At 44.6% G+C, this 13,427-nt stretch overlaps 1 protein-coding gene across 1 annotated transcript; it reads right to left on the bottom strand.

Annotated features, from left to right (window-relative positions):
• Positions 1-200: 200 nt before the first annotated feature.
• PIN4 (peptidylprolyl cis/trans isomerase, NIMA-interacting 4) lies at positions 201-9,646 on the bottom strand. The gene is made up of 4 exons (XM_014566468.2): positions 9,492-9,646; positions 6,535-6,599; positions 1,529-1,648; positions 201-1,130 (listed from the first exon to the last, which is right to left on the bottom strand). The coding sequence occupies exons 1-4, from the start codon at positions 9,532-9,534 to the stop codon at positions 972-974; spliced, it is 387 nt and encodes a 128-aa protein (XP_014421954.1). The 5' UTR covers positions 9,535-9,646; the 3' UTR covers positions 201-971.
• Between the last annotated feature and the right edge of the window lie 3,781 nt (positions 9,647-13,427).

The raw sequence follows: 13,427 nt of genomic DNA, 5'->3' as shown, positions 1-13,427 counted from the left end.
AGGGAATGGGCCACCTTCAGTCTGCTCAGTGGGGAAAGTCTCAGAGTCATGAACTGCTGGGGTGCTCGGAAACTTTTTCTCAAATGGGAAACTTAACTCTCTAAGGTGAAATTGCCACTATGAGGCATAATGTGGGCAGGTCAAATGCAGCTGAGAGAGAACACAGTCTGTTAAAAGAATCACTCTTAAGAATCACACAGTTGCGTTGGCAAAGTTTTATTTTTGAAGCAGTATGGTATTTATAATATTCTTTACACTTTTTTGTATGGTGTATTTATGGCATTATACATTAAAAATTGTAGATACACAAAACATTGGCCTTGGAAGGGACTGTCATAATATAGCCCATACATCTGAGGAAGAGGGAATGTTTTTATGCTGACATTTCTCCTTTTAATTAAACCAGCACTTGATGACTGGCTGCTGCTTAGTCTAGTACAAACAACCAGTGGAAGAACTGAGTGCCTTTTTTCTTCCAATAAACATTTATATAAAAAGAAAAGAGTTAACACTGAATGGCCATTATGTGTCATGTACTATGTTATGACAGTGGAGCTAATAACAACTGTCTTGGCAGATCAGCATTGGCTAGCTTATAGAACATGTGTTGGTCTAGGAACTTAACTTACACTCTTCATACGCTGATCCATCTATTTGATGTCCAGTTCAATGTGTGAATAGTATAAGCTGGTATCTGGCTCCTCTAGAGATGGTTTCTAAATTAACTTATGGTATATACTGAGAATCAGATAAAGTAGTCCTGGGAGGAAAGGGACTACAGGTTAACAGGAGACTGCTTGACTTATCTTTTGAGAACTACCGACTAAATACCTACTGCAGTGCACACCAACCTAACCCACCTGATTCTACCCCCACAAACCCACAATGACAGCGTTCATAAAATACAAGGATCAGAAAACACCTTTTAAAGAAATAAACAATGTATAAAGCATGCAGCCTTTCATACAATTTTATTTTCTCCCTTCGACCATTATAATGTGATACCCAAATTTTGTCTTAACTGGAGGGTCAGTAAACACAGGCTTATCCAGCACACTTATAGGCAAGGCAAATGCTGCTTCTTGAAATGGTCCCACCATGGACCCTCTGGTCATCCAACCCAAGTCGCCCTAAAAAATGCAAAAGGTATGTGACGTTAAGTGACCCTGAAGAGGGAACAGTTCTACTGCAGCTTGAGAATTTCCCAGCACGAATGCTAAGGTTTCTAGGTTTATTTATCTGAGCTGGAAAGAAGCAGCCTCGACAAGGACAAACAGGTGGAAGAGGTCCAACCCTAGACTGAACACATAAGCACTCACTAGACAGCTGGTGTCTGTTAGCTGTGCAAGTTTGGTCATGCCTAGGTTTAGACAAAGGTGACCTGTATTCCACAGTTCACAAGTTGAACATTTCTGCTTTTAAGATCTTTGAGCCAAGATATGGCTAAAATTAATGGCAGAACATAAAAATAATCCCTATTGCTGGGTGTCCTCCAGAGGGGGCATTTTAAATAATAAGAGCACCATACCCCTTGCCTGGCTTTATCTTCACTATACTGTGCGGCCACTTCATTGAATTTCATTCCAGACTTTAACTTTTCCATGGCTTCCAAGATCTTTCCATGTTTTTCACACAGAATGTGTCTGACCTATAAGAAAAAGGCATGTTCATGTAATACCTGGAGACCCAAATGATTCCTTTCCTTACAGTACAGCAGTCATGTCTGGATTTACCCCCACCAGTGAAAAAACACATTCGCTCCTGGCAATGGAAAATCCAGGAAGTCTGCCCAGTTGGGCAATGGCCATAACCCATTTCCTGTATCCAGACAATATCTCAGAACCCAGATTTACATGGAAAATGGGCACCTGGCTGGGGGAAGCTACCATCTTTTACCATGTTCCTCAATGGTGACAGGGAAAGGAAACGATAATGGTTGAGAACTTGGGTCCTGGAGTCAAATTCCCAACTCTCCTGTATGATCTTGGACATGTTTTTAAACCTCTAAATGTTTCCCCATTTGTGCACAGTACCTATGAGTTCTCATGGGGTTGTGAAGATTGAGATAATGCAGCTAGCATTCAATAAAAGTTAGCTATTATCCTCAGAGTGGGGATGATATGAAAAAAAAAACAACCCCAGCAGGAAGTACTTTTTACCAAGAGGCTCAATGTATAAAGCCTCCCCACAAGTTAACACTTTGAAAAAGGATCACATGCTGAAGATTAAGAATACTCAACCCTAGAGAAGTATTCAAATGTAACCTACCTATGTTTACATAAAGCCATGTTTTGAAAAAAAAAAACCACTATATCCTTAAAAATGATTTTTGTCAAGATATGTTTTGTAAGATTTCTCATTCAAATAGAATCTGTTATTCATTTCTTATTGTAAGTGATATACTAGGGTGGGGGCTAAAGGTGTCTCCCTTATAAATGTGGAGACAAACCAACCAAGGTTGTCCTCAGGGTTCAACACTGACATTGGGGGCGAGAGGATCCCGGGCCCACAGGAGTAACTTCCTGACTGGAGGAGCTACACAGGATATAGAGACACAGCAAAGGAAAGAATGTGTCAAAAAGCAGGCCTCAGCAAGGCAACTTCTACAGAATGTGTCCAGCACTGTCCAGGGGAGACAGGAATGAACAATCTGGACACTAGAGAGACACATGTTGGGGGACAAGGATGGTTCATCAGAGCTGAGCTCAGCCTGGCTAAAGCAGCTTGTTGACTGCCTCCCTCTTCCTGCTTCTGTGCTCACAAAGCAACCTTCTGGTTCAGTTCCTGGGAAAGTGCACACAGCATTCATGATCACTGAAAGGGGACCCATCTACCACTTTATATATGAATAAACAAGTATTCTGGCTTAGACAGTTTGAGAGGTTGGACATAACGAGTCTGTAGCGCCTGTGGGTATGCGAGTATGACTGACCAACTGGCAACTGTGTGAGACCAGCATCTTAGAAGACAGGCAGGCTCAGAGAGAATTTGGGGGTGATGGGCACGGAGGCAGGAGCTGATGCTCTGGGAAGTGATGGATCATCCCGGGAGGCTACCCAGAATGAGAAGAGGGGGAAAGCCAGCTAAAGACATCCTTGAAGAATATCAATATTTAAGAAACAAAGAAAGCAGCTCAATAAGCATATGAAAAGGGAGGGCCAGAGAGGGAGAAAGGTGTGTTAGCAGAAAACAAGGCAAGAGAAAGCTGCAAGGAGGAAATGGTCGACAGGATTAAATGCTACAGAGTGATCAGGTTAGAAGGACAATCACATTAGCCATGATTGACTGAGGACCTTCACAAAAGCCGTTTCAGAAGGGTGGTAAGTGCAGAAGCCAGGTGGCAGCGGGCAGACTGGGGCAGTAATGCGGGCGGGAGGAGCTCCCCCAATGAACTGAGTTAGAAAAAAAGGAGAAAGGGCTCTGGTCAGAGGGAAGGGGTCACAGGCATGGATATATTTTAAAGATCCCTGGGCACACTGTCAGAATGAAGGGAATGATGCAGTAAAGAGGGAAAGGTTGAAGACACAGTCAAGCAAGAGGGAGGAGATAAATGAAGGTGCAAGGACCGGCGTTCAGAGCACTGCTGGACAAACGAGTGAGCCTTGAAGGAAGAAGGTGAGGAGAGAGAGAAAGGGGAGGTGTGGGTGGAGAGAACATGGTTGGTAGGGGGCTGGGAAGCCAATGAGTTCCTACATCACAGGTGTGGTTTCCATTTTCCTGTGACAATTATAACAGTATTTAAGTTATTGAGTACTTAGTACCTGCCAGACAATGTGCGAAGGTCTTTATGTGAAATCCTTACACTAACCCTGAGACTGGATCAGTGTTTCTCAACCCTGGCACACATCAGAATCACCCCTGGAGCTTCTAAGAATATATCAAGGTCCAGTGCCCCCCCCCCCCCCAAGAGATTCTGAGGCAGCTGGACTGGGGTGGGCCCTTGCGCTGAGAGTTTTAGAAGCTCTCCAGGTGAATCGGATATACACCAGGGTTGAGAACCAATGGATGCAGATACCTCCTGACTGACTGGAGCTGGGTGGTGGCTGGCTTAAGGCACAACCAGGGCTCAAAGAACAGACACGAAGTCTGGGAGAAGGTGGGGAGAACAGGGGAGGTTTGAGGGCCTGCAGGTCTGTGTGTGGAGAAAAACACAACAGGACTGGGGACAGTGGGAAGTGAAGGGGAAGGAGAGAAGCTGTGGTTGGCAGGTGGGTTTCAGAATCTGGGTAGCTCTAGTGACACAGGGTGGGGGTGGGTTCAGAAGTGGGGTTTAAAACAGAATGGCAGGATGGGGAAAGAGCCTAGTCCCAAAAAGGCTGGAGGGTTTGAGGTCCCTCCCCTGTTGGGGCCTCTGCAAACACTGGAGACAACCCAGCTGTGCTCCAGCAGGTGAACAGTTAAACAAACTATGGCACTTCCGATCCATGGAGCACTACCCAGTAGCTCAAAGGAAAAGACTGGATACATGCGACAACTGGAATGCAATCTCCAGAGAATTATGCTGAGCGAAGAAAGTCAATCCCAAAAGGTTACATACTGTATCATCCCATTCATGTAACATTCTTGAAATCATAAAGTTACAGAAATGGAGAACAGATTAGTTGCTGCCATGGAGTCAAGGAGGGGGCAGAAGTAGGGGCAGGAGGGAAGTAGGTGTAGCTATAAAAGGGCAACAGGAAGGATCCCTGGGGTGAAGGAAATGTTCTGGATGTTGACTGTATCATTGTCAATCTCCTGGTTGTGCTATGGTACTAGAGTTTTGTAGGATGTTACCATTGGGGAAACAGAATAAGAGGTACATGTATATGTATCTTACAACTGAATGTGAGTCTCAAATTATCTAAAGAGGAAAAGCTGAACAAAATAGCTTAACCCTCCATGACTTTCCTACCTAATTACATACCACTCCTTTCTATAATCTCAAGTATAGCCACACTGAACGTATTTTTTCCCCAGAAAGGGCAAGATGCCTCTTTAAAGCCATATGAAGGGGAGGGTACAGCTCAGTGGTAGAGTGCCTGCTTAGCATGCATGAGGTCCTGGGTTCAATCCCCAGTACCTCCATTAAAAAATAATAAATAAATAAATAAATAAATAAATAAATAAATAAATAAATAAATAAAGCAAGCAAGCAAGCAAGCAAGCAAGCAAGCAAGCAAGCTAATTACCCCCTGCAAACCGCCCCCCCACCAAAAAAGGGCATATGCAGTGGAGGAGTCTCTTAGGTTAGGTGCTTGTGAAAGTCAGCACGTATGGTGAAAACTGCACACAGTCAAAATTACCCGATAACATCCCTTCCGAAGATGCCACACTGGAGACCAGCACATCAGCCCTCTGTGAGCCTCACACAGCCTGTCTCCCCAGCTTGTGCTGTAACAACCACCACTTCTTCAGCTGGACACCAGAATGAAGTAGCTGGCTTGTATTTAGGCATCCTGTTTTATGACAGTTTATCTTTGGATACCAGAATCCCACTTCACAGGTTGGATGCTCATACAAGAATGGTGGTCGACTGTGGAAAAGCAAATTCATGTCTCCCATCTCACTGTCTCTTTGGGGCATAGGTTCATTGCATAGAAAAGCAGGCACACTACATTCTCTCTCCTTCTTTTGGCTCCATGTGTATGGTTGCCTTTATATGATGCAATTCCACTACGGAAGCCACATCATACAGCAACGAAATTTCTGTCTTTACCTAACTGCTCCCAATTAGACTGTGATAAGAGTCTAATACCCAGAATTCAGTACACTGCCCGGCCCAGGGAAGATGTCACTAAATCCTTACTGAATGAATGAATCAAAGTATGGAATCCCATATCCTGATTGAAACAGGGAAACTGCCTTGTTACATACCACTAAGCAGTGTAACTGTGTTTGCAGATTAGTTTCCTTGGGCAGACACCCCACTGACATTAGGTCAAATACTTTGAATAGTTAGTTGCAATTTCCCCCACCCTCATTTTCATGGTCAGGGCTCCAGCTCGTAGCTCACCTGTGCCTTTGCCTGTTTATCTAAGCTCTTGGTCTTATCAAACACTATTTCATTCTGAGAAATCATTCATTCACTTACTTGGGAAGATCTAACTCAATACTTTTTAAGGAAAAATACTAAATTATGAAGAAATTCTGGATGTCTGAGAAAGCATTTGAGAAAATATTTAAAAGGAATTACAGGGGCAGAAGAGGGTATAGCTCAGTGGTAGAGCATGTGCTTAGCATGCATGAGATCCTGGGTTCAATCCCCAGTACCTCCATTTAATAAATAAATAAATAAATAAATCAACCAACCAACCAACCAACCTAATCAACTCCTCCCCCGAAAAAAAACAAAAAAAAAATTTTAAAAAGAATTACATTTCATAAGTGAGAGTGATTGATATTTTCCATTTTTGTGTTACTTTGATCTTACATCAAAGTATTAGGTTAGCCTCTTAGAATGAGTTAAGCATACTGTCTTTTCCTTTTGTGTGTACTAAAATGACAGCTGCCCATGTTATTTATATTTAACTTTAAAAAAATAACTAGTTAACTTACCTTTACTGCATTTCCACCACCTTTGGGACCCTGAGCCTTCTTGTCAGAACTGTCACTCCCAGAGGCTGAGAAGAAAATGACAGGTATTCATTTAACTCCACCTTGTTATTTACAGAAAAGTTCAACACAGTGGGAGTTGGTACTTCCATCATAACACCAAGCTTCAAAAGGGAACTCTGTAGACACTTTACAACATCAAGCTAAATTAATCTGTGACTCACCTCTCTTAAAACAGGAAATTTGTGCCCTTCATAAACTCTTCACAGAAAATGGATACCCAAGTGAGTATGCTGATAGTTGAATGAGAGCACCAATAGCCAACTGGACCCAAGGTGAAATTCTGCCTTTTAAGGCCAAACCCCTGAACTCTTGTGAGATTTCTAATAAGCACTGCAACTATGTATTTGAATACTCACAATTTCAATAAGTAAAATCTCCAAGAATATACTTTAAGTAAAGATCAAACTTCCCACCACCCTTATTTGGCTAAAGAATACAATCATGTCCAAACTCCTGGAGTCTACTACATTGCCTATTGACACTTCCCAAGAAAAGTTATTGATATTCAGATTAACAACTGCTGGCAGCATCTGACATCTTATTACTGTGTCATTTTGCTAATGTGCCAATTTCTGTGTTGATGGCAGCATACTCACTGTAAGAGGCTGATATTCCTAAGAACTACTGTTAGATTACGTGCTCAGTTCAATAAACATTTCCTAAGTAACTAAGTTCTAGGCACTGAGGATACAAAGATGAACAAGCCATGGTACCTCCCTCAGGGAGCATACATGCTGCTGGGAAAGATGGTTATGTAAAAAGGTCAAACAGATCATTTCAGGAGAATGAGCTATGCTCTACAGACAGGGGGCTATGGAAACACAGAGGGACATTTTAGCCAGTCAGGGAAGGTTTCCTCGATGAGTAGGAGCTGACTAGGCAAAGAAAGGACAAAGAGGAGGAGACACTTTGGGGTGGGGGAACAGCATGGGATGTGTAGGAAACTCTAGATGAACCCAGATGTGAGGTGGGAGTGCTGTGACATGAGTCCAGGGAAGGTGGCTGAGGGTTAGGGTATGAGGGCCTTTGGGCCCTATTAAGGAATTTGGAATTTATCCTAGAATAGGGAGCCACTGGAAAGTTTTAATCAGGAGACTTCATCTTACTTGTCTTAGGATCTCCAATGCCTAGCATACAACAGTTGTTCAATAAATGTTCAACCAAGCGAAAATCCAAAATACCGACCACCAAACGCCTAAGAAAATGTTACTGCCAAAGGAGTTTTACAACACCAAACTCTTAAGTGGGCTTGCAGTATATTCACTGTAGAACAATGTCTTCCAGTTTTCCCATCCTCTCCCCTGCTGGACACTGTCATCTTCTGACTGCCACCTCACTCCCTCTGATCGACTGAGGACTCTAGCAGCTTCAGGCTGCCTTTCCACCCTCACTCCTGCCATCATCTTGGATGACATCACCATCTATGCAGAGGAATCATCCAACAGCCTAACCTCACTTCTGGACCTCCCTCCTCAATGCCCAGGCCTTCTACTCCAGGCCACCTGTTCCCAGGGGCACATGATGGAACTGTGCCACTCAGAACTCAGTCTCTGGCTACAACTTTGTTTTTCCAGCTTTCTCCTGCCTCATTCCAACATGGGCTCTTTAATATCACAGAAACCACACCCCCTCCATTCAGTCCCTTTACCTTGCTATGTTCCCCTAGACTATCAGACTTCTCCTTCCCTTCCCAGTCAGTTTTGTTTTAGTTTGGGGGGGGGGGGGTAATTAGGTTTATTTACTTATTTAATGGAAGTATGGGGGATTGAACCCCGGACCTCGTGCATGCTGAGCACATTCTACCAGTGAGCTCCACCCTCCCCCTCCCTTCCTAGTCTGGATCCCACGCTTGATCATCTGAACTGCATTCCCTGGCCCCTTAATTCCCTTCTATTGCTTTCCTTCTATTATCATTGTCCAACAAAACCTCAACCTTGGCTCAAGGCTACACCGAGGTCTTTTCAATCCTGCATTGTGCCAGTTGTATTGTACTAGGTAAATCATGACTGTGCAGATCGTGTCCTCTACAAGTTCATGGCCTTCAGTCTTAGTCAGGCTCTCAGCCCTGACAGCAATCCTTTTATTAGTGTTTCATCCCCTCTCCTATCACCCCAACGGCTATTCCAAACCTTTTACCACTCTCCTCAAGACCCCTACTCATTCCCTGCCCCTCAGCCTTAAAAACTACCTTTGTCTTCCACATTATCGAAAAATCGAGGCCATTAAACCTGACCTTCTACAAAATCCACCCACCCTCCCCCCGGCCCCAATTTTTACAACCACATCCATCCTGGTCTCCTTCCCTGTGACCTCAAGCATAAGGTGCCCCTCCTATTCAAAGGTCAACTGCTCACCTCTTTTATCTCAAACCTCAATCCTCTGTACCTTTACCTCTGTAACTTTACTGGATCCTTCATGTCAGCCTCACTCCCAAGTTTTGCCTGTTCTGAAGAAACAAACAAAATCAAACTTTCACTTAATCCTTTGTCCTCTGCTATCTACCATCTAATCCCCATGCTCTTTTTTTTTTTTTTTTTTTTTTGCAGAGGATGAAAAAGTAGAAGGTCTAAGGTTAGAGCAGCAGGAGAAAGGCACAACATTGAATAACACGTCACAGTACAGTCTCTCTGTCCCATTGAGTGACAGTTGCCACTGGCACCGTCCCAGCGCAAGGACATAATCAAGGGTTTTCAGCTTCAGCACCAGCTCCCCATGTTTTTCAGCCAAAACTTTCCAGAGAAGTCCACATTGCCAGTCTCCAACTTATTTTTTCCCGGTCAGCCCTCTAGTCACCGGCCACCGGCTGCCTCCATCCCAGACCCCAGGGATCGCCGGTCAGCTCCCTCCCCTCGCCCCTCACCCGACCCCGTTCTCCTTGGTTGCTCTGGCTGCTCTACCTTTCCCCCCTTTTCCAGAACCGCTTTTTCCTTTTGGCGGCATCTCCGAAAGTTACCGTCCAACGCCCAACCGCTTCGGTTGCCGCATAAAGCCCCTTCAGGCCCCACGGGTATGTCCTACACATACGCCTGAAAGCGGCATCGCAATTGGCCATTCTTACTGCGGCTCAGGAAGCAGGCGTACCTGGGGGCAGACGCGGTCTTTTGGCTCTCGGGCCAATGGGACCGAAGATGTCTGACCAATAAGAACCTCAGGCCGGGTAGAGGGGCGGAGCCAAAGATTGGGCGGGGGCGAGAAGCCCCGCCTCTGCGCTTTTTGCTACCTCTTTCTGACACCCTTATTTGCGCGCGCTCTCCTGCTCCCCGCTCCCCAACCCGCCTCGTCTACGCGTGCGCAGTGGAAGCCGCGGGCTTCTGCAGTCCCTCCGCGCTGGCTCCAGCCAATCCCTCGGGGCCACCAGACAAAGACAAAGCCGGAAGAGCAGCAACTACCGCCTCCGCCTCCTGCGCCCTCCTACACATGGGCCCACTCTCCCTTGCGAGTTTTTGTTTTTAAAGTGTATTTTGCAGCTTGTAACTGATTGGATTCAAAAGGTAGTTTTTAAAAACCCTCTGCCTACTGCAGAACTCTGTGATGGAGAAAAATCGGAAGCAATCTAAATGCCTTTTAGTAAGGTATTGCTTAAATAATGTTTTCACCACACAAAAGGATGTGCTCCGTTTAAAATAATGAGTGTAAAGCTGTCGGTATAGACACGAGAAATGGCCTTAAGGAAGGTACAGACCAAGCTATAGAATATGATTCTTCTTTAGAAAAATTATGTAGGGTACTGTATAATATGTTCATACAGAAGACAAGAAGGCTATCCAGCAAAATGTGACCAGTGGTGGTAGTGCAGGTTATTGTGCATCTTTCTGAGTATTTTCCGAAATATCTTTAATGGTGCAGCATAATATAGTAGTTAAAAGCATGGATTCTGGAGCCAGACCGTCTGGCTTCAAATCCCTGCTCCACCATCTGGCTACTAGCTCTGTGACCTGATGGAGTTACCTCACCTCTTTTTTGGCTCAGTTTCATCATCTGTAAAATGGAGTTGATGATAATAATACCTACTTATAGGGTGTTGAGAGAGTTAAACAAGTTCATATTTGTAAAGCACATAAAACAATGACTAACCTGTGGAGTGTTAATTTAAGGGGAATGAGTTTTGAATTTGTGCCCCCAAATTTTCTCCTCTTACGCACGACCGTTTTCCCCCCAATTTGTATATAAGTTCAGAGATTTTCCTCCACTCCAGGAGATGGCTGTCTCCAGGAGATAGCCAGAATATACAGGTCTTCCAGCTCAGAGTTTGGGGTGCAGTCTTGTGGGACATGGGATGCTTCCCGCCCAGACCCGGGGATCAGGTATTTCTGAGACTGTGCCACCCCTCAACTCATACACTGCAAGCAGCCCCCTCAAGCTGTACTGCTGTCTTTTCTGAACAGAGCACATCTTAGGCACTCCTTGTTCTGGATTGGGAGTGATCAACTGTGAGGAACAACACATCCAGCACTGAGGGGGTCACTGCTCCCCCACTTCTGAGGTGAGCCCACCTGTGAGCCCACTGACTTTCAAAGTCCAGCTGGGAGATGGGGCGGGTTGACAATGACAGTATGGCCTCATGTTCATCAGTTCATCCACAGCCAGAAGGCACCTTTATTTCTGGTTTTTGGTAGGGGGCAGCCTTTCCTGCAACCGTGGGCTGTGGCACCCTTGGAGTGGGAATGAAGCAAATTTCAGACCCCCTGTCAAGAACCAGCCCTAAATGGCTGATGTCCCTGGCAAATGCTTAGTGCCTGGAACATAGTGAGAGCTCTGCGCATTCCAGCTGATAACAGCAACAACAATAAGTGAGCGTGGGTAAGTGGCTGAATTTGCCCAAAGCAATGCCTAAAGGCCAGTAGTTCAAAGGAGAAACCGATGGGCATAGGTCCAGATGTTTGGAGGTCAAAAGCACTTTAAGACTGATAAAATCATGTACCATCTCAACTATGAAGTATGCGTCACAAAAATCTTAAGTGTTGATTGTGGCATGTGAGTTTCTGGCTTTCATTTTTTTCTGTTGGAACTATATTCTGTTTATGTGGATCAGCACGTCTTTTTTTAATTCAAGAAAAAAAAGGCAATGAATATTATTTGTAAAACAAACAACCAAAAAGCTAGCCTCTATACAGGGTTAAGTCTGTACCGGTCTGTGGGGGCTGACTGTGGAGGAGTCTGTGGGAGCAGAGTGACGAATGAACAAAAGAGCGGGCAGTGGGGGCAGAGAGGAGAAAACTTCAGCCTTGTAACCATGGTAACGACTGCAGGAGTGTTCACCTATGAGTCAGAGCCAGGAATGGCTGCCAGTTAGATTTTCTATTAATTATCTTCTCAGACAGAGCCTTCCACACATTTCTTCAACGAGGAAAATCAGGAAGGGAAGCTGGCAGCCCTCTTCCCAGGACAGAGGTTCACAAACCTTGACCCGGGTTCACTGGCCCACTCCACCAGCTCCCCAACCAGAGGGCTTCAGTTTCTTTCCCATCTGAGATCCCAGCAGAGCTTATTCTGAAAGGTGACCTTGAAGGGACAAAACACAGAGATCTAGTTAATCCCATTCAAAGGTGGTCAGTATATGGGGAGCTCTGGGCTCCAGACTCTAGCTAGGGATGAGGGTAGAAAAAGGTCACCTTTGGAAACTGAAACCAGGAAAAATCAGTACCTGGTGGATGAGAACAGCCATCTGCAAAAGTAGCCACCTGTCAAGGCAAATAGATGCAGGTAGATGGCTGACAGGATGGATGTCTCCTGAGCACAGTCAGTGGCCGAAAAACTTTCTGTCTGGTCACCACTGGTTTCTAACTAGTCCAACCATGTCAGGTTACCGTCTACAGTATATAATGCTCTCTTAAGACACTATGCCTTTGCATATACTGTTCCCTCTGCCTGGAATGCCATTCCTCCATTTTGTATCTAGCTAAGTCTTATGTACCTTTCAAGACCAAGATCAAGTGTTAACTTTCTCCTGGAAGCCTTCCCTGACCCTCTTCTCCACCTTCTCCCAGGCTGGGTTAGGCACTCCTCTATGCTCCCAAAGCATTCTATGCTTATGTCTACCATTTGGATGTTTTGGAGTAGTAGTCTGTGACAGAAGTGGACCATAGTTTGTTTAACCATTCACTCATTGAAAACCATCTGGCTTTTTTGCAGTTTGAGGGCTATTACAGATGAAGTAGCTATAAACGTTTGTGTACAAGTTTTTGTGTAAATGTGAGTTTTCATTTCTCTCGGATGATTTCCAAAAGAGTAATTATTGAGTTGTATGGTGATTGTGTTTTAATGTTGTAAAAAACTGCCATGCTCTTTTCCAGAGGGACTGTACCATTTCACATTGCTACCAGCCATGTATAGGTGATCCAGTTTCTTCACCTACTCACCAGCATTTTTTTCCTTTTCATGTTCTTTTTCATTATATTTATTTATTTATTTATTTGTTTTTTAATTAGAATAGTCAGTTTACAATGTGTCAGTTTCTGGTGCACAGATAATGTTTCAGTCATATAGATACATACATATGTTCCTTTTCATATTCTTTTCCATTATAGGTTACTACGAGATATTGAATATAGTTCCCTGTGCTAGACAGTAGAACCTTGGTGGGAACATGAACTACTTATAGTTCTATGTGAGCTCCAGCAAGTTTCAGGCAGTTTCCTCCAAACAGATCCGTCCCCACCTGAACACTTGAGGAATACCCTCTGCAGGTCTCTGAGATTCTCTCTTTCTATGCGGTGTCCTCCTATCCGGAATACTGTCCTGTTGACTCTAGCTGCCTTGGTCTCCGTGGGCTCTCAGCTCCATTGACTCAACTCAGAAAGTCCACTGGGTTCTAACTGGGTTCCCCCTCCCTG

Source organism: Camelus ferus, chromosome X (assembly GCF_009834535.1).
Source record: "Camelus ferus isolate YT-003-E chromosome X, BCGSAC_Cfer_1.0, whole genome shotgun sequence".
In the NCBI taxonomy this organism is placed as follows: domain Eukaryota; kingdom Metazoa; phylum Chordata; class Mammalia; order Artiodactyla; family Camelidae; genus Camelus; species Camelus ferus.
Note: the sequence above shows the minus strand (reverse complement) of the source record. Positions and strands in the feature narration are given on the sequence as shown.